The 23338-nt window shown below is 43.9% G+C and overlaps 2 protein-coding genes across 3 annotated transcripts in view; both read left to right on the top strand.

Moving 5' to 3' along the window:
• Positions 1–250: 250 nt before the first annotated feature.
• Positions 251–920, top strand: LOC105721622 (trafficking protein particle complex subunit 1-like). Its single transcript, XM_064384447.1, has one exon. It carries the CDS (start codon positions 281–283, stop codon positions 716–718), a length of 438 nt encoding a protein of 145 aa, XP_064240517.1. The 5' UTR covers positions 251–280; the 3' UTR covers positions 719–920.
• Positions 921–19656: 18736 nt separating this feature from the next.
• Positions 19657–23338, top strand: part of ZNF280C (zinc finger protein 280C) — a 65685-nt gene continuing 62003 nt past the window's right edge. For both annotated transcript variants that reach the window (XM_064361200.1, XM_012458747.2), the window contains exon 1: positions 19657–19754. The gene's annotated coding sequence lies outside the window, so the exon portion shown is untranslated. The remainder of the gene's footprint in view (positions 19755–23338) is intronic.

A 23338-nucleotide genomic window follows, 5' to 3' on the forward strand; every position in this document is an offset into this window, starting at 1 on the left:
GGTGGGTGGATCACCTGAGGTCAAGAGTTCAAGACCAGCCTGGCTAACATGGCAAAACTCATCTCTACTAAAAATACAAAAATTAACTGGGCATGGTGGCAGGCACTTGTAATCCCAGCTACTTAGGAGGCTGAGGCAGAAGAATCACTTGAACCCAGGAGGCAGAAGTTGCAGTGAGCCAAAATGGCACCACTGCAATCCAGCCTGGGCAACAGAGTGAGACTCCATCTTAAAAAAAAATGCTGGAAGTAACTCCTGACGGGCACTCAGAGCAGTTCCGATGACTGTCCACAACCTGTACCTGTTTGACCGGAATGGAGTGTGTCTGCACTACAGCGAATGGTACCGCAAGAAGCAAGCAGGGATTCCCAAGGAGGAGGAGTACAAGCTGATGTATGGGATGCTCTTCTCTATCCGCTCCTTTGTCAGCAAGATGTCCCCGCTAGACATGAAGGATGGCTTCTTGGCCTTTCAAACTAGCCGTTACAAACTCCATTACTACAAGACGCCCACTGGGATCAAAGTTGTCATGAATACTGACTTGGGCGTGGGACCCATCCGAGATGTGCTGCATCACATCTACAGTGCGCTGTATGTAGAGCTGGTGGTGAAGAATCCCCTGTGCCCACTGGGTCAAACTGTGCAAAGTGAGCTCTTTCACTCCCGACTGGACTCCTATGTTCGCTCTCTGCCCTTCTTCTCCGCCCGACCTGGCTGAAGCAACCTACCTCATGTCTCAGCAGAATTAATATCTGCCTGGGGCCCTTCCAAACCTGTGCCACCTAAGGGCTCCCACTGTAAGCCCCCCATCCCCCCACCCAGAACAACAGCCTAAAGGCCTGCCCCGATGCTCTCCTCCTACCAGAATGAAGCCCACAGAGTCCCTCCACCTTCAAACCAGGCCCTCTCCAGTTTTATCCCCTGCCTGACGCTGTGAGAAGCACAGAATAAACTTTTTGTCACTCTCAAAAAAAAAAAAAAATGCTGAGTTATTAACTCTGTACAGCATCACTCATGTCTTAATTCTTCACAAACAACTATTATAAGTTTAAATAATTTTAATCTTTACACAACTAATAACCTATTTTTTTTATTGAGGCCATTGTTTTAGACAATTTCTGTTTCTACAAAGATAAGCAGAGCACAGGGCAATGTACTCGTAGGACAGTGCACTTTATTAATAACAGGGCTTGTCATCTGAGCAGGTTATGGATGGATGATTACAACAAACATTGGGCCCATATCTGATCTGAGTTTATGTATCATCAGAGTTGTTAGCCTTTCTTTTCTCACAGTCAGGAATCTGTCAAATTCTTCAGTAGAATGATTTACAGAAGCATTGTTAGGAGATAAAATATTTACTGTTACCTATCCCTCCTCCTTTGCCTATACTTGCTTGAGGATATATAGTAAAAGAGAATTGTAATTTCTTCTTTACCTTTCAAAATTCACCTGTTTAATATTCCCATTTTGCTCTTAGTAAAAAAAAAAAGAGAGAGGGGGAAGGACTCTCAGAAAAAAAGTGCTACACTATATGGAAATTTAAAAACTGCTTTTGTGGCCAGGCACGGTGGCTCACACCTGTAATCCGAGCACTTTGAGAGGCTGAGGCAGGCAAATCACCTGAGGTCAGGAGTTCGAGACCAGGCTGGCCAACATGGTGAAACCCCGTCTCTACTAAACTACAAAAATTAGCCAGGTGTGGTGTCACGTGCCTGTAGTCACAGCTACAGGGACTTCTTGGGAGCCTGAGGGAGGAGAATCATTTGAACCTAGGAGGCGGAGGTTGCAGTGAGCAGAGATCACACCATTGCACTCCAGCCTGGGTGACAGAGCGTGACTCCATTTCAAAAAAAAAAAAAACTGCTTTTGTATTTTCTACCAATCAAGCTTCTTCTTTAGATGGTATCATGGACCTTTGGTGTCTAATTTATCCTGAAAGAAACCAATTCACAACGTAGGTCCTGAAATGAGTCCAAGAAGGTAGATGTAGCCAAAGTGAAACCAGAGCATTGAAATGAAATATGACTCAGTCCAGGCTGAGGCAGGAGGCCACATGGAGCTTACTTCTATCATAGTACTTATATGTTTGTGAACCCTTTTTCACCACTTGAATGTAAACAATTTGAAGGCAGAGACTGTATCCCATTTATCTCAGTATTCCCAACATGTGGCATGGTGCTCAATAAACATTTGCTGCATGAATGATTATGTACATGAATAAATGAGTAAGTATTTAAACTCATTTCCCATACCACTCATGTTATCAGTAGAGGGTCTTGACTGCAAGTTGTCCAGGTTCTTGGCGTTTTGAACAAAGAATTGGACAAAATGCACAGAAAAGGAAGGAAAGAATGAAGCAATGAAAGAATGAAAGCAGAGATTTATTGAAAATGAAAGTACACTCTACAGTGTGGGAGCGGGCTAAGCATCGGCTCAAGGGCTCCAGATACAGAATCTCCTCAGGTCCAAATACCCACCTAGAGGTTTTCCATTGGCCACTTTGTGCTCACCTCCTAAATGAAGTGGTGGCCCACAATCAGAGGCTGAAGTGAAATTACAAAGTCTTTCACTTTGTGAAACTCCTGTGCAAAGACTTGGCCTGAAATCAGTCTGATTGGTTGCAGAAAGCAGAAAGCAACCAATCAGAGGTGTTTTCAATTTTCCATCTACTATGCAGAAAAGGTAGGGGATTGCAAAGGGAGTAGCCTCTGGTCCTTCTGTCACTTAGTCAGGAAAGTTAGGGGTTTCCTTTCAATTTATTACCAGAAAGTCAATGGGAAACTGCCTTGGGTTCCCTGCCTCCAGAACCTATTCTCCTGCCTCATCTCCCCCCGAAAGATGTGATCCCCATAAATCTTTATAGGAGGCAGAGGGACTGACAGTCTTTCTTCTGTAACTGCTTCACGCTGACTTGGAGCATAGTCCCTACCTGTTGGAGATCATGGAACTCTTGTCCTACGCTGTCTAGTGCAGGTGGCTTCTTGATGGCTGGGGGTGGTGTCTTCACCTGGAACTGGCTGGAAACCTTGTTTCATGAACATCTGAAGCGCAATGGTCTCTATGCAAGAGGAAATGAATTCAGTTAAAAGATTTAATGGGAACTATGGGGGTGGATATCTATGCTGTCAAGAATGTTTGTTATAGAAATGTATTAAAATATTCTGCTTAATTACTACAAAGGTAGTGATTCCATCCATTTGGAAGAAGGCAATTAAACTGCAAACGTTTTTTTAAAAATGGCTACTATTATCCAGCCTACAGTAACTACTATGCAACAAAGACACCAAGGAAAGTTGGTAGGCATTTTGGCTGTCTTCTAAACAGGTATTTCAGGGCCTCTACAGGTTCGCAGGTATAGTGGCTGATGGGAACTTCAGGTTCCCCCAGGGCTTCTAGGTTTTGCTGGTTTGACCCTTGAAAGATGTATCTAACTATCTAATCCTAGTACTTTTAACACAGAAGCCATGGCCAGTATTACTGAAAACGATCCCTTCCATTTTGGGTTGTAATTGTTGATCAGGTGATCTTCCTTCCATGTTTTAACAAGTACTTTATCTCCTGGTCTGATTTGGGGTTGCTGATTAGTTCCCAGCGTAGACAGCCTCTGAATTCCAAACTTTTTTTTGTAAAGCCTGCTGAAATTGTCCTAGGCGACTAGGTATTTTACTGAACTGGCTGTTTCTGGATCAGTAATTATATCATTAGTTAAGAATGGCCTTCTGTATAACATTTCATATGGGCTTACATTAATTTTTGCTGTAGGGGTATTATGGACCCTTAAGAGGGCTATGGGCAGTAAGCTGACCCAAGTTTGATGTTTCCTGACATAGCTTAGCTAACACTCATTTTAGAGTTTGCTTAGCCCTTTCTACTTTCCTAGAGGATTGAGGCTTTCATGCTGAATGTAAAACAGTATTTGATTCCAATAGCCTTAGCAACCCCTTGAGTTATTTGGGAGATAAAGGATGAGCCATTATCACTTTGGAGGCTCTGAGGTAACCCAAACCAAGGGATTCTTTTTTTTTTTTGCTGTTGCTGCCTAGGCTGGAGTGCAATGGCACAATCTCAGCTCACTGCAACCTCCTCCTCTTGGGTTCAAGCGATTCTCCTGCCTCAGCCTCCTGAGTAGCTGGGATTACAGGTGCGTGCCACCACACCCAGCTAATTTTTGTTATTTTTAGTAGTGACGGGGTTTCACGATGTTGGCCAGGCTGGTCTTGAACTCCTGACCTCAGGTGCACCCACCTCAGCCTCCCAAAGTGCTGAGATTACAGGCGTGAGCCACCGCGCCCAGCCCTGGATTATTTATTTTAAGAGAACCTTTATAGTCTCATTAGCCTTTTCTGTTCTGGTAGGATAAGCTTTGACCCAACCAGTAAAGGTATCCATTAGCACTAACAAAAACTTGTATCCTCTGCAAGCTGGCATATGAGTGAAGTCTAATTGCCAGTCTTCCCCTCAATAGGTTCCTCTCCTCTGGACTGGTTCTTTTAGAGGAGACATTTTGTTTCCTGGGTTGTTAAGTGCACACAGTAAGCAGGCTTGGCAGACCCGCTTAGCCACTGAAGCCAAGTTAGACCCAGTAAAGAGCCTATTTATCATGGCCAGAGTTGTATCCCTCCCCACATGGAAGGAGACATGCAGGGCTTTTATAACTTTCCACTGGGGTGTCTGAAGGAGATACATTTTTGACCCCATATGCCACCAGGATCCTTGTTTTTGTCCCCCTTGTTCCTTTAACTGTCCTTCCTGTAGTGTGTACTCAGGTTCTACTGGGGAATCATAGAAAGGCAGTAGTGCTAGGATCTGTTGGGATTGCACCCTGAGGGCTGTGGCTTTGGATTCTCTATCAGCCTTTCTGTTCCTTTGTGCTATAGGTGTTAAGCCCCTTTGATGCCCCCTATAATGGATTATAGCTACGGCCTTGGATTACAGCTACAGCCTTGGTGTATTGCTTCCAATAGCTAAAGAATTTCAGGCCCATGTTTTATGGGGGAGTGTTTGCTAGTTAGTAGTCCCCTTTCTTTCCTGATTGTAGCATGAACATGAACCACAAGGAATGTATATTTAAAATCTGTATAGATGTTAAGTTTTTCCCTTGTCCCAACATTAATGCTCGGTAAGAGCAATGATTTCAGCCTTTTGTGCTGATGTGCAAGGGGGCAGTGGCTGGGCTTCGATAATTGTGTTATTAGTCACTACTGCATATCCAGCTTGGCACTCCCCATTTGATGCAAAACTACTGCCATCTGTGAATCAGTCATCCTCAGAATCTGGGAGAGACTGATCTTTTAAAGCAGGCCAGCTAACATATGCGCAATTGACCTGCTCATAGGAATGATCAGTTATTGGGCCTGTGGGCAGCAATGAAGCTGGATTCAGAGTGTTAAAGATTTTAAGGATTACATCTGGATTGTCTAGGAGGATGGCCTGGTATTTGGTTATCCTTTCCCCCATCATCCAGATGTGTCACTTTATCTCTAAGACTAACTTTACCTGATAAGGGGCTAGAACTTCCATTGGTTGGCCCAGGGGGATTTTAGTGGCTTCCTCCACTAACGCAGCAGTGGCTGCTATTGCCTGCAGGCAACTTGGCCACCCCAAGGCTATTCTATTCAACTTCTTTAAAAAGTAGGCAGTTGGTCTGAGTTCTGATCCAAATTTCTGGGCTAGCACTCCCACAGCTATGCCCCTCTTCCCTATTACATACAAAGAGAAGGGCTTAGTTAGGTCTGGGATGCCAAGAGTGGGAGCCTGGGCGAGAGCCTGTTTTAACTTAGCAAAGGCTCCTCTCATTTCCAGGGTCCATTCCATTAGCTGATTTTCAGGCCCTCTTGTCGTTTCATATAGGGCCTTTGCCCTGAGTCCTAAATTTGGTACCCATGTTCTGCAAAATCTGGCCATTCCCCAAAAGAACGAGCAGCTGCCTGGCGTGGGGGGCCCCCAAACCACATATGGCTCGCACTCATTCTGGGAATATTTGTCAGGCTCCGGGTGTTAAGACATACCCTAAATATTGGACTCATTAAAGGGTAATCTGTGCCTTCTTTTTGGACACTTGATATCTCCTGTCTTCAAGGAAAATCAAAGTTTTTATAGTATTTTGATGAGAAACCTCCTGGGTTGGGCTACACACAAGAAGTTCATTCTCATGCTGAAGTATACTCCTGTTCTCCAATTGCAGATCCCTCAGACCCCTCTCTAAGGCCTGGACAAAGAAATGGGGGCTATTCCAAAAGCCCTGTGGGAGCACCATCTTAGTGTATTGTTGCTTTTCCCTGGTATTAGGATTTTCTCATTTGAAGGGAAAAAGATAATGGGACTCCGGGGCCAAGGGATTGGAGAAGAAAGCATCTTTTAGGTCTAGGACTGAGAACCATTTTGCATCCCCTGGAACCTAAGCCAGGAGGGTATATGGATATGCCACCAATGGGTGGACAGGGATAACAGCTTCATTAATTATTCTGAGGTCCTGTACTAACCGGTATTCCCCTGAAGGTTTTAGAACAGGTAAGATGGGGGTACTGCAGGGAGAATTACACAGCCCATAAGTAAGTAATACACCTTAACTATTGCTTTTTTTTTTTTTTAATGGAGTCTCGCTCTGTCACCCAGGCTGGAGTCCAATGGTATGATCTTGGCTCACTGCAACCTCCACCTCCTGGGTTCAAATGATTCTCCTGCCTCAGCCTCCTGAGTAGGTGGGATTACAGGTGCCCACCACCATGCTCAGCTAATTTTTGTATTTTTAGTAGAGATGGGGTTTCACCATGTTGGCTGGCCAGGCTGGTCTCAAACTCCTGACCTTGTGATTCACCCACTTCAGCCTCCCAAAGTGCTGGGATTACAGGTGTGAGCCACCACGCCTGGCCATAGCTGGGGTTTTTAAGCTGTATTTTGACTGGCACTGCCATTTTAGCCTTGCCCAGTTTTCTAGTATACCATGCCAGCAGGTTAACCTGTTTTTTAATATGATCTGGGACATTGTCTGTATTTTTGACTATTAGCAATTTCACTGGGTGATGATTAAATTATTGTAGTGTCCCTATTTTATCCACAATATCTCTTCCCAACAGGGGTATTGGACAGCTTGGTACTACTAGGAATTCCTGCTGGAAGATTTGTCTCAAATTGAAAAATCAAAAGAGGAGTAAAAAATCTTGTCTGTGGCTTCCCTTCCGTTCCCATAACACTTATGGACTGGGAGGAAAGTTTTCCTGCATAAACAATAAGAAAAGAGTAATTTGCCCCTGTATTGAAAAGAAACTGAATTTGGGTGCCTGTGATGTCCAGAGTTACCTGGGGCTCCTCAGTACACAGGGGCTGCCTGTGATGTCCCAGTAAAATGTTCCTGGACAAGCATGGTTTAAAAGAATCTCAGCCCCTTCAGTCTTCATCTAATTCCTCCTTTTGCACTGCTAGAGTTTTGCCTGACTGAGCCCTTTGGTGAGAGAAGGGACAGTTAATTCTCCAGGGCCAGGGGGCATTACTGGTGCCTTTGTATTGATAGCAGGGGCCTGGCCAGGGCTTAGTACATTCCTATGCCCAATGCCTATTTTTCTTGCATTTGAAGTAAGAGCCTTTGCTGGCATTATCCTTATGGCCCTTTGGGTTTTCCTTAGATGCTCTTTGAGCATTCAGAGCACTGCCAATGATGGCTGCCATAATTTTGGCTTGCCGTTTTTCTTTACTCTGTTCCCTTTCTTCCTTCCTCCAGGTCACAGTTGTTATACACCATAAAGGCAGTATCAGAAAGCTGATTTTGATTAGTTTGTGGCCCCATTTGTAGCTTTCAGGGCTTACATCTAATGTCTGGGGCAGACTGGCTAATGAAATGCTGTGCCATTAATATTTTGCCTTTGGGAAAGGAAGGGTCCAGATTAGTATATTTTTTAAAGGCTTCCTCTAGCCTACCATAAAACATGGCTGGGTTTTCCTCCCTGCCTTGTATAATCTCCCTTACTTTATCACAATTCACTGCTTTAGTTATTCCCTTTCTCATTCCTCCAAGGAGAGCCTCAAGAAATTTAGCCTGGTTGTTCATTCCCACAGGAGTGTTATAGTCCCAATTAGGATTGGTAGTGGAAACTGTGCCTGGGCCTGGGTGATTGCCCTGAGGGTTTTAGGTGAATAATTTGGCCACTTTCTGGTGGGTGGCCTCAAGGACTTGTTCCTTTTCTGAGGGGGTGCAATAGGTTGCTAGAATGAATTGAACCACTCTCCATGAGAAAGCAAAGGCTAAGGTCAAAGTTTGGAAGCTATCTGCAAATTTCCTAGGATTCTCAGAATAGCTTCCTAGCTTTTCCTTACAGTGTAGTATATCAGTTATAGAGAAGGGGGCCTGCACTAGGACTGACCCCTTGGCTCCTGCTAATTCCCTAAGAGGCAGCAGGACTGAGAGTTGAATAAGGTGTTCCCTTCTGAGTGTAAGGGGGACTTAGTAGGGTCCCTGGTGTTTGCTCCTCGGTTTTAGCCTCAGGAACACTTGGCAAGGGGCTACATGGGGGTGGTCACTGTTCACCCTGAGAGACAGGTGGCCCTTCTAAAAGGGGGTCATCTATAATATTTAGTTCTGCCTTAGAACTTTCCTTTTGGGGGGGTGGGTTCTGTGAGTTTCACATATTGTTAGGTTTTGTTATAGGATCGTGAAAGCCTATACATATGGGATTTCTGACCATTTGCCATGCCTCTTGCAAAATAGGTCTAATTGCAGGGTGATGTCATAATTAAGCTACCATTGACTGCCCATTGGTCCAGGCTGGACAGCTCATAATGGGGCTAGACAGTATGCAGAAAAAAATTATACCTGTTCTCTTTAGATTGTCAGGGTCAAATTGATTCCAACAGTGGATGATGTAGCTAAGCAGGGAATCAGGTGGAATAGGTGGGGAGCTGCCCACAGGGGAATCAGGTGGAATAGATTGAGAGTTGCCTATAGTGATCTGGAAAAGAGAAGAGGACTTTGAAAAGTGGAGGGCTTATTAGGTGACCCAAATTTTACCCGGGTGTCCCCAGGGAAAAATTCTGGGCCCAGACTAGGTTCCCTGAGGGCATCCCCGCTTAAGGACCCCAACTTAGTCTGTCAGACATCTGACCTTAGACGTGTGGCGGCACCGCTTTGGAATGGTTCCCTCCACCACTGAGGACCTACTATAACTTTCCTTAAGGTTTCTCTGTCTCACTTAAAGCAACCCTTTGACACTCTCAATTGAGGCAATAATAAATTCCCTTTCATGAATTCCCCTTTCCACCCCCCCCCCCCGGGGAGAACGGAAAATTTTAGCATAAGAAAAGGAGGTTTAAGTCGCCTGAAATGCGTTAGTTCGCTCTGGATGAACTGCCGCTGCCAATCCCTTCACACATAGGGATCAGGGACTATAACGGAAAATGATAGAAAAGAGTCTTTCCCCCTTCTGGACAGGACAGCGATCCCTGTTCACTCCCTAGCCTTCAGACAACAAAGTGGACCCCGCCAGTTCCCCTCAATTACTACTACTAGGAAACAGCAGCTGAAAGACTGAAAAATGAAAAAAGAAAAAGAACTCATAAAAAGGAAAAAAGGAATAGGACTCAGAAAAACAAGAACAAGGGAAGGACTCAGATACCTTACCCAAACCAGATGGTGGCAGTCAGGCACTTCCACATGGAAGCCTTTCAGTTTCACCAGAGTAGCCCTGGCCAGAAAGTTGCAGTTGTCGGCGTGCTTAGGTGCTGTCCACTGAGGCCCCTGAGTTGGCAAGGAAAAGAGGCAGAGAGAAAGATTTCCCTGTATGTAAAAGGGGAAAGGAGAAAAATAAATCCGAAACTTTGGGCCTGCTTTCTCCTGGCCGGCTTGCCAAAATATGTTACCGGTAGAGGGTCTTGACTGTAAGTTGTCCAGGGTTCTTGACATCTTTTTGTTTGTTTGTTTTTGTTTTTGTTTTTGTTTGTTTGAGACAGAGTCTCACTCCGTCACCAGGCGCCATGCTGGAGTGCGGTGGCGCGACCTCAGCTCACTGCAACCTCCGCCTCCTAGGTTCAAGCAATTCTCCTGCCTCAGCCTCCCAAGTAGCTGGGCCTACAGGTGCTCACCACCACGCCCAGCTAATTTTTTTGTATTTTTAGTAGAGACGGGGTTTCACCATGTTGGCCAAGATGGTCTCGATCTCTTGATCTTGTGATCCGCCCACCTTGGCCTCCCAACCTGCTGGGCTTACAGGCGTGAGCCATCGCATCCGGCCAACGTTTTTAAATAATTGGACAAAATGCACAGCAAAGCAAGGAAAGAATGAAGCAACAAAAGAATGAAAGCAGAGATTTATTGAAAATGAAAGTACACACAGTGTGGCAGCGGGCCTGAGCAGTGGCTCAAGGGCTCCAGATACAGAATCTTCTCAGGTCCAAATACCCCCTAGAGGTTTTCCATTGGTTGCAGAAAGCAACCAATCAGAGGTGCTTTCAATTTTCCATGTGCTGAGCAGAAAAGGTGAGGGTTTACAAAGGGAGTAGCCTCTGGTCCTTTTGTTACTTAGGCATGGAAAGTTAGGATTTTCCTTTCAATTTAGTTCTAGGAAGTCATCAGGAAATGGCCTTAGGTTCCCTGCCTCCAGACCCTATTCTCCTGCCTCGCTCATACACGACATTTCCTCTAATCAGACTGGTCCCATTATTGTCTCACAGAAGCATTCTTTTCAATTCTGTCTCCTTACCTTTTCTCCTATCACTACTCTTACCTGAAATGCCTCTTCTTTGCCTTATTAAATTGTATTCAACCTTCAAGATCCTGCTTAGTCTAAACTCAAGCTTAAGAACAAGCCTTCCATGTCTACTTCCATCTGTTATAATTTTCCATTTCTCTGAATTTTTTTCTGTACTTGACCACACAGAGTTAATATTTGATTGTACATGTTCTTGCATTGCTCACTAATCATTTCTGGAGTGTTGGGCCTAACTTGCCAATAGCTGTTAATGCCATAAGAGAAGCGTCGATATTATATACTTATCTGTGCCTTTCTTCTAACATATAGCATAATGCAAAGTACTGATTACATACACTTAAACCTCTCACTTTGAAAGGCTAAGTCAATTTATGTATACAGTTATCAGAGGACTGTGAAAATTCTCTTTTCCTAGAAATTATATAAGTGGCCTGATCACCCTTGTGACTAGCTCAAGAGTCCTCTACCACTAAGTGGCTTAATCAGAAATGTGAGAGGCATAGAAAGGTCTTAATTGAAATCTTAGAGACCCAGATGATTAAACATATCTCTTCCACCAAGACCTTTGACAGGAGTGACTTTTCTTCCTGGGAGATACATTCTACCGGCTACTTACTCTATTTCACTTATATTTGGTTCTACATGAAGACAGCATGGTGTGATATTCCCTCTGTTATTTATTTATTTATATTTTTTTTAGGTGGAGTCTCGCACTATCACCCAGTCTGGAATGCAATGGCATGATCTCAGTTCACTGCAACCTCCACCTCCTGGGTTGAAGCAATTTTACTGCCTCAGCCTCCCAAGTAGCTTGGATTAAAGGCGCCCGCCACCACACCCAGCTAATGTTTTGCATTTTTAGTAGAGACAGGGTTTCACCATGTTGGTCAGGCTGGTCTCGAACTCCTGACCTCAGGCAATCCACCCACCTCAGCCTCCCAAAGTGCTGGGATTACAGGTGTGAGCCACCGTGCCCAGCCTCCCTCTGTTATTTATGACATACTCCAAAGCTTCCAATCTTGGTGTCTCATGCTATTTATACACTTATTCATTCATTCACTCAACCTATATTTATTGATCACCTAAAGAGACAGGATAGTATAATGGCTAAGATGCCAGATGCTAGAACCAGAATACCTGGGTTCAAATCCTAGTTTTACCCCTTTCCAGTTTTGTGACAACAAACAATTTTTTAGACATCTCTGTGCCGTCTGTAAAATGGGATGTTAATAAGAGTACTTTACTGATAGAGTTGTTGTATGAAATAATTCATATTTATAAAATACTGAGAACAGCGGTGGCTCACGCCTGTAATCCCAGCACTTTGGTAGGCCGAGGCGGGTGGATCACGAGGTCAAGAGATCGAGACCATCCTGGTCAACATGGTGAAACCCCATCTCTACTAAAAATACAAAAATTAGCTGGGCATGGTAGCGTGCGCCTGTAGTCCCAGTTACTCGGGAGGCTGAGGCAGGAGAATTGCTTGAACCCAGGAGGCGGAGGTTGCGGTGAGCCGAGATCGCGCCATTGCACTCCAGCCTGGGTAATAAGAGCGAAACTCCGACTCAAAAAAAAAAAAAGTACTGAGAACAGTGCTTTGCACACAGTAAGTGCAGTATAATTTTTATCCACAACTTTTGTCATTTGTATATATCCAGTATCTCTACTCCTACCCCTCTTTTCTTTCCTTCTATTCATTAAAGTGAATACCTTCCATTCACTGAAGTGTTCTGAGGGGGCATATTCTCTAGAAGGCCCCACTCATAATAAACATACGTTCCTGGGAATTTTTATTATTTTATTAGACAGACTACTTGACATATTCATTTTTGATGGGATGAGAAATAGAACAAGAAACATTTAATGCAGTATTATTAAGTACAGATGGGAAGAGCATTAGACTGGGATTAAGGAAACCTAGGTTCTAGTACTTGCCCTGCCTTTTTTCTCTCATCCCTTGTGTGATGTTGAATAACTATTTTAACCTTTCTAGGTTTCCATGAACATATCTTTAAAATTGGTGGCTTGGCCTAGAACAATAGCTTTCAAATGTTTATCACTTATTTCATGTCAGTGGAAACTTTTCTTCAAAAAATATTAGGAGGAGCTCAAAATGTAAACATGGAGTTGCTGCTTTGGCTTAAGAGAATATAAGGAGCTTTCTGAAGCACATTTACTTAAGCATTAGACCATAGAGACTGAAGCCATAAAATTCAACCAGGGGTTTATGCTGGTAATCCAGCTCTCATTGGCAGTGTTTGTTGATTTCCTGTGGTGTTAGTACTCCCACTATGGCAAATTTCAACCTACCAACGTGACATAACTGAACAAGTAAAGAAGAGATATCTACAATCAGCTCTTCTAAAGTGAGTAGGGGCCAACTCCAGCATTTTTAGACTTTTAGATTCCAGCCAAGGAGAGTTGAGAGGACTTAGAGTTTGCGTGGATAGGCAGAATGTAGGGAAATGATGTGTGCTCTTGAATGCCAGATGGGAAGAGATATTTATTTATTTATTTGAGATGGAGTCTCGCTCTGCCACCCAGGCAGGAAAGCAGTGGTGGTGCCATCGTGGCTCACTGCAACCTCTGCCTCCCAGTTCCAGTGATTCTCCTGCCTCAGCCTCCCAAGTAGCTGGGATTACAGACACCCACCACCATGCCCAGATAATTTTGTTTATTTTCTTTTTTTTCCTCATTATAAGACTTAGCAGCTAATTTTTGTATGTTTAAAAGAGACAGGGTTTCGCCATGTTGGCCAGGCTGATCTCAAAACTCCTGACCTCAGGGTCCTCCTGCCTTGGCTTTCCAAAGTGTTGGGATTACAGGCATGAGCCACCATGCCCAGCCAAGATATTTAAAAGAAAGATAACAAGGGTTAGTTTTAACATTTTGCCAATGTTACTTTTGAGGGCATATGACTAGGGATTTAGCACTTTATGTATTTACTTCCAAATTGTCTCCATATTTCAGAAGGAGAATGAGCTGACCAAAAGCCACTGAAGATCCATACTCCTACTGAGAAAAAAGAAAACAAAACAACAATCTTACAGATGTTTTTTATAATAATAAGTAGAGTAAATTGAAAGCACAGATAATCTGTCAGCCCACTTCTTGATGTTGCCTGGACAGCCCAATAAATATTCCTTTGTGACCTGCTTCGAACTTCTCTGTGCTTGGGAACATTATAGCTGATAGATGAACACAGAACACCTACCTTGGGCATCAGGTTCAGCCCAAATTCAAGCCAGGAAAGAAACTGGAAATGGAACTAGATGAAATGGTTCAACTTTTTCAGGTCATGGATAATTCTCCCTTCCTCTCCATCCTTTCTTATCTCTTCTCCTTCCTTCTATCCCTTCTCATCCTCATCTCCCATCCTTTCCTTCATCCTCTCCCCTCCTTCCTCTCTTCCTTTACCTCCTCCAACTCTTCACCCATGCCATCTTGCTCTAGAAGGAGGCTGTTTATTGGGCTTCTGTGTACCAACCTAAAGCACAGCGATATCAAAATAAAAATGAGAATGCCTCAGGCTCAGGCAGATGGCAGATGTGAGGTTTAGTTTCTCTGACCTGTTCCCAGTTCCTGTGTAACATGGATGTTGAATGGAGAACAAGTGGGCCCACCCCAGCAGATCAAAGGGTGAAACCCAGGACCAGTAGACTGACTGTAGGAAGTGACAGAAATTCTGAGATCAAAAGCCAGCAGACACAAAGGTACTACTTTACACTCACTAGGATGGCTAGAACCAAAACAACAAAAGCAAAAATGGAAAACAACAAGTGTTGGTGAGGTTGTGGAGAAATTGGAATCATAATAAATCCTAGTGGGAATGAAAAAATGGTGCAGCCACTGTGGAAAAATTTAACAGTCCATTAAAAGTTAATTATAGTTATCATATGACCCAGCATTTACACTCCTAGCTATATAACAAAGAGAAATGAAAATATATTTTCACCCAAATATTTGCACATGACTATTTACAATAGCCCAAAAGTGGAAACAACACAAATGTTCATCAACTGACAAATGAATAAATACAATATGCTATAGCCACGGAATGGAATATTATTCAGCCACAAAAAGGAAAGAAGCACATGCATTATGCTAAGGGAAAGAAGCCAGTCCCAAAAGTCAGTATATTATACAATTCCATTTATATGAAATGTAAAGAACAGGCAAATCTGCACAGACAAAAAGTAGACTAGTAGTTGTGTAGGGCAGGAGAGTATCTGGTAGGAAGGGTGGGGTGAGTAAGGATATGGTGACTAATGCGCACAGAATTTCTTTTTAGGATGATCAAAGTGTTCTAAAACTGACTGTGGTAATGGTTGCATATACCTGTGACTATACCAAAAACCATTAAATTGTACACTTTAAGTGCATAAATTGTAGCTTATGTGAACTTTATCTTCATAAAGCTTTTTTTTTTTTTGAGATGGAGTTTCGCTCTTGTTGCCCAGGCTGGAGTGCAAGGGCACGATCTCGGCTCACGGCAATCTCCACCTCCCAGGTTCAAGCGATTCTCCTGCGTCAGCCTCCCGAGTAGCTAGGATTACAGGCATGTGCCACAACGCCCGACGAATTTTGTATTTTTAGTAAAGACAGTGTTTCTCCATGTTGGCTAGGCTGGTCTTGAACTCCCAACCCCAGGTGATCCACCCACCCCGGCCTCCCAAAGTGCTGGGATTACAGGTGTGAGCCACCGTGCCCGGCCTTCATAAAGCTTTTTAAAAAATCTTGTACACCAATTGATATGGCTAGGCTTTGTGTTCCCACCCAAATCTCATCTTGAATTGTAATCTCCAGGTTTTGAGGGAGAGACCTGGTGGGAGGTGATTAGATCATAGGGGCAGTTTCTCCCATGCTGTTCTCATGATAGTGAGTGAGTTCTCCTAAGATCTGATGGTTTTACAAGTGTTTGACATTTCCTTCTACACACACTCTCTTTCCTGCCACCTTATAAAGAAGGTGCCTGCTACTGTTTACAATAGCAAAGACCTGGAACCAACCCAAATGTCCATTAACAATAGACTGGATAAAGAAAATGTGGCACATATACACCATGGAATACTATGCAGCCATAAAAAACGATGAGTTAGTGTCCTTCATAGGGACATGGATGAATCTGGAAACCATTATTCTCAGCAAACTGACACAAGAACAGAAAATCAAACACTGGATGGCGTCATTCATAGGCGAGTGTTGAACAATTAGAAAACGTGGACACAGGAAGGGGAGCATCACACACTGTGGTCAGTTGGGGGAGACTAGGGGAGGGACTGTGGGGGTGGGGAGGGTGGGGAGGGATAACGTGGGGAGAAATACCAGATATAGGTGATGGAGGAGGAAGGCAGCAAACCACCTTGCCATGTATGTACCTATGCAACAATCCTGCATGAGCTGCACATGTACCCCAGAACCTAAAGTACAATTAAAAAAAAAAAACACCGGTGCCTGCTTCCTCTTCCTCCATGGTTTTAAGTTTCATAAGGCTTTCCCAGCCCTGCAGAACTGAGTCAATTAACCCTCCTTTGTTTATAAATCACCCAGTCTCAAATAATATCTTAATAGCAGTGTGAAACAGACTAGTACACTGATATTCATGGCTACATTATTTATAATAGCCCAAAAGCAGAAACAACCCAAATGTCCACCAACTGAAGAATGGATAAACAGAAAGTGATATGTTTGTACAATGAAATATCATGCAATATAGAAAGAAATGAAGTGGCCCCGGTGCAGTGGCTCATGCCTGTAATCCCAGCATTTTGGGAGGCTGAGGCGGGTGGATCACTTGAAGTCAGGAGTTCAAGACCACCCTGGTCAACATGGTGAAGCCCCATCTCTACTAAAAATACAAAAATTAGCTTGGCGTGGTTGTGGGACCCTGTAATCCCAGCTCCTCAGGAGGCTAAGGCAGGAGAATCACTTGAATCTGGGAGGCGGAGGTTGCAGTGAGTGGAAATCATGCCACTGCACTCCAGCCTGAGAGACAGAGCAAGAGTCCATCAAAAAGAAAGAAAGAAAGGAAGAAGAAAGGAAGGAAGGAAGGGAGGGAGGGAGGGAGGAAGGGATATGTGCTACAACATGGATGAACCTACTTTAGAAACATTATAGTGAATGAAAAAACCTAGACATGAAAAACTACATGATTGCATTTATATGTGATATCCAGAATAGGCAAATCCATAGATAAGAAAAGTTAATTAAGGATTGGTGAGGGGATACAAATAGGAGGAAATTAGGAGTGGCTACTCATAGGTTTGTGGGTTTTCTGGTGGGAGGTAATGAAAATGTTCTGGAATTAGTGGTGATGGTTGCACAATACTGTAAATATATATAAGAAATCACTCTATTGTACACTTTAAAATGGTAGCTTTTTTTCATGTTAATTTGTCTCAATTTTTAAAATTGTCAGAAAAAGCTATACAGGAGTAAGCCCTTATTTACTGGAAGTGCTGAAAAATAAAAAATAACATACAGCCAGTTAGTCAAGAGAACCAATATAGAGTGGTTTTCTACAAGCCTGGGGAAGAGTTTTAAGAATAGACAAAACTCACGCAATTTCCCATGTGTTAATTCCATTCTCACCAGACATTCTTTTAATTATTATTATTTAGTTTCTCAAATTTTCGTTTGATAGAAAATTGCTGACCAGAGTCTGCAAAAAGTCAACTGACTAGAGCCTGCTGGTCTTCTTGGAAATATTTTTCAGGAAAAAAAGAATAAGTTAGATTGAAAATTGGGTGTGTGAGTGTTTTCTGGTCATGCTGCTGAGGCAGACTGACCCTTCCTCCTCCTAATTTTAGGTTGGATATAAACACTCATGACCCTAGATATGCCAAGAGCATTTGAGAGAAATTTTATTATCCAGGGAACTAGTGGGGGTAGGGGAGTGGAGGGGTAGGTGCTGCAAACAGGTCTGGGCTGGCTTGAGAGAGGCAGAGGAAGTTGGATGGGCCTTTACAGTGTCTAGTCTAGGAAGCGGGGCTGGGGAAAACGCTGCACAAGCTATAGATTTGCAAGTTTTAAATTTCTCAACTGCACCAATTTTTGTTGCCAGTTTTAAATTTCCCACCAATGCCAAAGAAGGAGACAAGCTGGAGAATTACAAGTTTTAAATTTCGCACTAGTGCCAAAAGCAAAGTCATGCGGGCTGTAGATTTGCTAGTTTTACATTTCCTGCTGGCACCAAAGGAGAAGGTGCATGGACTTTATCACCCTGACCAGAAGCAGGGACCAACTATGCATGCTCCAAGATTTGGGGACTTTTCACTTTTCTGTTTATTTTGATTATTCTCTGTCTTTTCCTGTAAAGCTTATTTTCAGGGTCAGAGGTAAATAGCTGTATAGATAAGAAAGAAGAAACTAGCTCAAATAAAAAAATTAGTAGGATTCAGTGACTGCGTTTATATATGCGTTATGTGAGTCACACGATATTTTCAGTCTCGGCAACTCTTAAGAGATGAACCGGGTCAGGCACGTTGGCTAACGCCTATAATCCCAGCACTTTGGGAGGCCAAGGTGGGCAGATCACCTGAGATCAGGAGTTCGAGACCAGCCTGGCCAACATGGGGAAACCCCATGTCTACTAAAAATACAAAATTAGCCGGGTGGTGGTGCACGCCTGTAATCCCAGCTACTAGGGAGGCTGAGGCAGGAGAATCGCTTGACTCCAGGAGGCAGAGGTTGCGGTGAGCCGATATCCCGCCATTGCACTCCAGCCTCGGCAAAAAGAGAGAAACTCCGTTTAAAAAAAAAAAAAAAAATGAGAGCCAGAGATGAACCAGTACTGCCATAAACCTTGTGGAGAAAATTGGGAGAGGGAAATTTTACAGTTGAAAGCACAATGTTTAGAAAACGTTTCTGTAAGCAGTATTTTGGCAAGTGTTTTCCTGTACATGTATTTTTTTTTTTTTTTTGAGATGGAGTTTTCATTCTTATTGCCCAGGCTGGAGTGCAATGGTGCCATCTCGGCTCACTGCAACATCTGCCTCCTGGGTTCACGTGATTCTCCTGCCTCAGCCTCCCGAGTAGTTAGGATTACAGGCATGTGCCACCACACCCACTATGTTGGTCACACTGGTCTCGAACTCCTGACCTCAGGTGATCCACCCACCTCGGCCTCCCGAATGCTGGGATTGCAGGCATGACCTACGACGCCCGGCCATAAATGCTTTTATTCTTAGCACTTTCATAACTACTATAGGTATCCATATAGCAATTAGAAGTAACAGAAAGACAAGCAAAACCATATGCTTAAAACAAAATGTGGTGGCTAGGTGTGGTGGCTCACGCCTGTAATCCCAGCACTTTGGGAGACCTAGGCGGGCAGTTCACAAGGTCTGTAAATCGAGACCATTCTGGCCAACATAGTGAAATTCCATCTCTACTAAAAGACAAAAAATTAGCCAGGCGTGGTGGCGCACGCCAGTAGTTCCAGCTACTCGGGAGGCTGAGGCAGGAGAAATACTTGAACCCGGGAGGCAGAGGTTGCAGTGAGCTGAGATTGCGCCACAGCACTCCAGCCTGGTGACAGAGCAATACCCCGTTTCAAAAAAAATACAGTATTTTGGACGTGTTTAAAGTACAGTATTTTAAAAAAAAAAAAGACTATACATATATATATATATATAAAACGAGTGTCTTTAACTCTCACACCCAAGGAAGACCCAGAATTCATGTTTCTATGTGGTCAGATACAGCGTATTTGGGGGGAAGATAACCACAGGTTAAATGGAAGGTTTGCTTAGAAGAGGTGCACGTTGGTACATTGCCCTTGCTCACGTGACCTTCGATGGTGAGTAAAGTAGCTGCACAAGTAGTACCCGCCGTCCGCGTCGGTTAGGAAAGGCGCCGGACGTTCAGGGGGTGGAGTCGGCGTCTACCCATGAGGCAGCGCGCGCAGTTATATACCCCTCCCCGGGACTGAGGTACCAGTTTTGCGCTGGAAGTCTCCGTGGGAGTCGCTATTGCTGAGGCGTTTCCCCGGGGTTTTCGCGCTCCTCCTCCTCCTCCTCCGCACCCCAGTCAGGCCGATCTGCTCTGCAGTCGGTAAGCGTTCCCCGCCCCCGCCTGTGCCGCGCGGAAGCAGGCAGTGGTTCTCCCGCGCGGCCGAGGCAGCTTTCCCCAGAGGACGGTTCTGAGGGCGGCGGGCTGAGGGTCTGTAAGCCGGCGCGGGTCGACAGGGGTGCGGGGGAGGGGACAGGCTTGGCGGCGCGGTAGCTGGTGGGCCACCATCTTGCGCCGGGCCCTGAAGGGGGAGGGTTTTCTGGAGGTACAGCCTGGCGGGCCGCAGCGGGCTGTAGCTTCGCGGGCCGCGGCGTCTTCGGCCGCCCTCTCACCTGCGGAGTCTTGCCGGTCTGTTTCCCACCTGGTTTTGGCTTTTCTTTTTGGCGGCAACTCCCCTTGGTCTTTCGTACGGTCGATACCGCTGTTTGACGGAGACCCGCCCACCCTCAAGTCTCTCCAGTCAAACGAAAAGAGACTTGAGGGGCTTCCGAACTTTCCGGCATCAGAGATCCTGCGACCCCTTCGTTCTGCCCAGGTTCCCTCCACACAGGGGACCGGTCGTTCCATGCCCACAACCTTGTTCTGGCCAAAGGGACTTCGCTTCTCTGTCACAGAAATCGTGCTCCATTCCGTTATTGTCTAGAGGATAAGAGCCCTGAGGAGAAACGTGGAGTTAAATCCACTATTTTTCTAACAGGGAAGTTTGCAGATTTTACTTAAAGGGATGGAACAAATTATGCTGAGGTAGAATCCTGCTCTAGAAGTGGAGGGAGTTCCTCTCAACTTCTCTCAGGTTTTCATGCTTTTTAAGGAGAAATTCGAGAGGAAAATGTAAAGTGAACCAGCTTCTGCAAGCACGGGAGACCTTCCAAGGGATTCTCTTTGTTTGGAAAGATTTGTTTGGTGGATTTTTTTAAATCTGCAACCTTAAATTTTTTTACTATTGTTTTCAGGTTTGGACTGTGAGTTGTAATGTCTTTTAGTGCCACTGAACATAAAATAGAAACCTAGAAGTAGAGTTTTAAACTGCAAAAGTCTGCTCTTAGTATTTGTGAGGTGTCCTGGTTTGGGGGTTACTGTGTAAACTCAGTCCCCTTAAGCAGAAACTTTACTGAGCCTACAAAGTCAGTGATTTGCTTATAAAATTAGGGCTGTGTACCTTTGATGTTTCTACAGCACTGTAAATTCCATTATAATCGTATTTTGCGTTTGTATATTTCATTGGTAGCACCCCTTTTGAGATGGGCTGGAGGGTGTTGATAGAACTGTTTGAAGATGAGGAAACAGCCTCAAGGACAGAACTTTACTGAGGTCGTGTGCCTGGGAAGTGATAGAACCAATTTTTAAACCTAGACTTTCTGACCCTCATCCAGTGTTCAATTTGCTATGTTATGTCTCACTTTGTGTGAGAGTGAGGTGGTCACGGAGATTAAGCAAGGAGGCTCACTTAAAAACAATTTTTTTTTTTTTTTTGAGATGGAGTTTCACTCGTTACCCAGACTGGAGTGCAATGACGCGATCTCGGCTCACCACAACCTCTGCCTCCCGAGTTCAGGCAATTCTCCTGCCTCAGCCTCCTGAGTAGCTGGGATTACAGTCACGCGCCACCGTGCCCAGCTAATTTTTTGTATTTTTAGTAGAGACGGGGTTTCACCATTCACCATGTTGACCAGGATGGTCTCGATCTCTTGACCTCGTGATCCACCCACCTCGGCCCCCCAAAGTGCTGGGATTACAGGCGTGAGCCACCGCGCCCTGCCCCAAAAATTTTTTTAAGTTTTAATCAATTATCTTTTTCTTTGTATTTTTTCCTTTTCCTTTGTATATTTATTAAGGCTTTTTTTTTTTTTTTTTTTGGAGACGGAGTCTCGCTCTGTTGCTCAGTCCGGAGTGCACTGGCGACATCTTGGCTCACTGCAACCTCCGCCTTCCAGGTTCAAGTGATTCTCCTACCTCAGCCTCCGGTAGTTGGGATTACAGGTGCCCACCACCACGCCCGGCTGATTTTTTTTTTTTTTTTTAGTAGAGACGGGGTTTCGCCATATTGGTCAGGCTGGTCTCAAACTTCTGAGCTCAGGTGATCCTGCCGCTTCAGCTTCCCAAAGTGCTGGGATTACAGGCGTGATCCACTGCACCCAGCCGTTTTTCAACTTTTTAATACTTTAATGTTATTTCCAAGCATGTTGAAAAGTTGAAGAATAGCCTATTGGAAAAGTTCTTAGGTTGAATAACTTCAAATCTCAGCTTTTCCTGTTCAACCTATTTTCCCTAGTTAGATTTTCTAGTTTAGTCTGGCTTTTGCAGTCCAGTGTTTTACTACTCAGCCTTGTCTTTTTTTGGTAGGGGAGAGGAGAACAAGGGGAAGGGGATATATAATCCTGTACCCTCCTCTCCCATTTGTTTTCTTTCCTTTATTCAAGAGGATGTTTAGAACCATACCAAGAATTTTTTGTTGCTGTTCTCCTAACTAGGCAGGTGAAATACCTAAACAGAATGGCAATTTTTGAAAATAGAAAGTAATCTATAGTTTTAAGTGACGGGATATTGAAAATTTATATAGAAAACATTATGTTATCCAAAAGTAACTTTTTCCAAGATAATACTTATTATTTATGTTCACTAATTAGATATGTAACCTAAATATTTTTTCTGTGTCTTCCTGCTTCAGAGAGAAACTTAAAAATACTTGGTTTTGGCCCAGGGCTGTGGCTCATACTTGTAATCCTAGTATTTTGGGAGGCCGAGGCAGACAGATTACGTGAGGTCAGGAATTCGAGACCAGCCTGGCCAACATAGTGAAACCCTGTCTCTACTAAAAATACAAAAATTCCCTGGGCATGGTGGTGGACACCTGTAATCCCAGCTACTTGGGAGGCTGAGGCAGGAGAATCGCTTGAAACCCGGGAGGCGGAGGCTGCAGCGAGCCAAGATTGTGCCATGCACTCCAGCCTAGGTGACAGAGTGAGAATCCGTCTCAAAAATAAATAAATAAATAAATAAATAAAAACCTTGTTTTCAGTCAGTTTGTCTTAAGTAATGATTCAAAAAGATTTTATTTCCTCCATTTTTTTTTTTTTTTTGAGACGATGTCTTTTTTTAATAGAGACGGGGTTTCACCATGTTGGCCAGTCTGGTTTCAAACTCCTAACCTCAGGTGATCCGCCCGCCTTGGCCTCCCAAAGTGCTGGGATTACAGGCATGAGCCACCACGTGCCGCCTTCCTCTGTAAATTGAATCAAAAATATGTCTAGAATTTTTTTCCCAGTGCTCTGCATGTTCAGAGAAACATCACTAGTAATGAACTGTAGAAATTACCCCTGGCAGTATAGTGTTTGTCTAGACTTTATTCATTCACTGCAAAGTAGTTTTTTTTAAGCAGTATTTCTTTTTTTCTCTTTTTTTTGTTTACTTTTTAATTTTTTATTGGCAAATGATAATTGTATGTTTATAGGGTACAATGTGATGTTTTGATATATGTATGCAGTATTGAAAGAATCAGGCTAACTCACATAGCCATCACCTTACCAATTTATCATTTTATTATAAGAATGTTAAAACTCTATTTTAGCAATTTTGAAATATACAATACATTATTAATATTAGCTGTGGTCACATTGTAGTGCAAT

This window comes from Aotus nancymaae, unplaced genomic scaffold, assembly GCF_030222135.1.
Source record: "Aotus nancymaae isolate 86718 unplaced genomic scaffold, 86718_ANA_hifiasm-v0.15.2.pri h1tg000004l, whole genome shotgun sequence".
Classification (NCBI taxonomy): Eukaryota; Metazoa; Chordata; class Mammalia; order Primates; family Aotidae; genus Aotus; species Aotus nancymaae.

Coding starts and splice junctions, on each gene's coding strand:
- LOC105721622 (XM_064384447.1), top strand. CDS start 281: ATGACTGTCCACAACCTGTACCTGTTTGACCGGAATGGAGTGTGTCTG.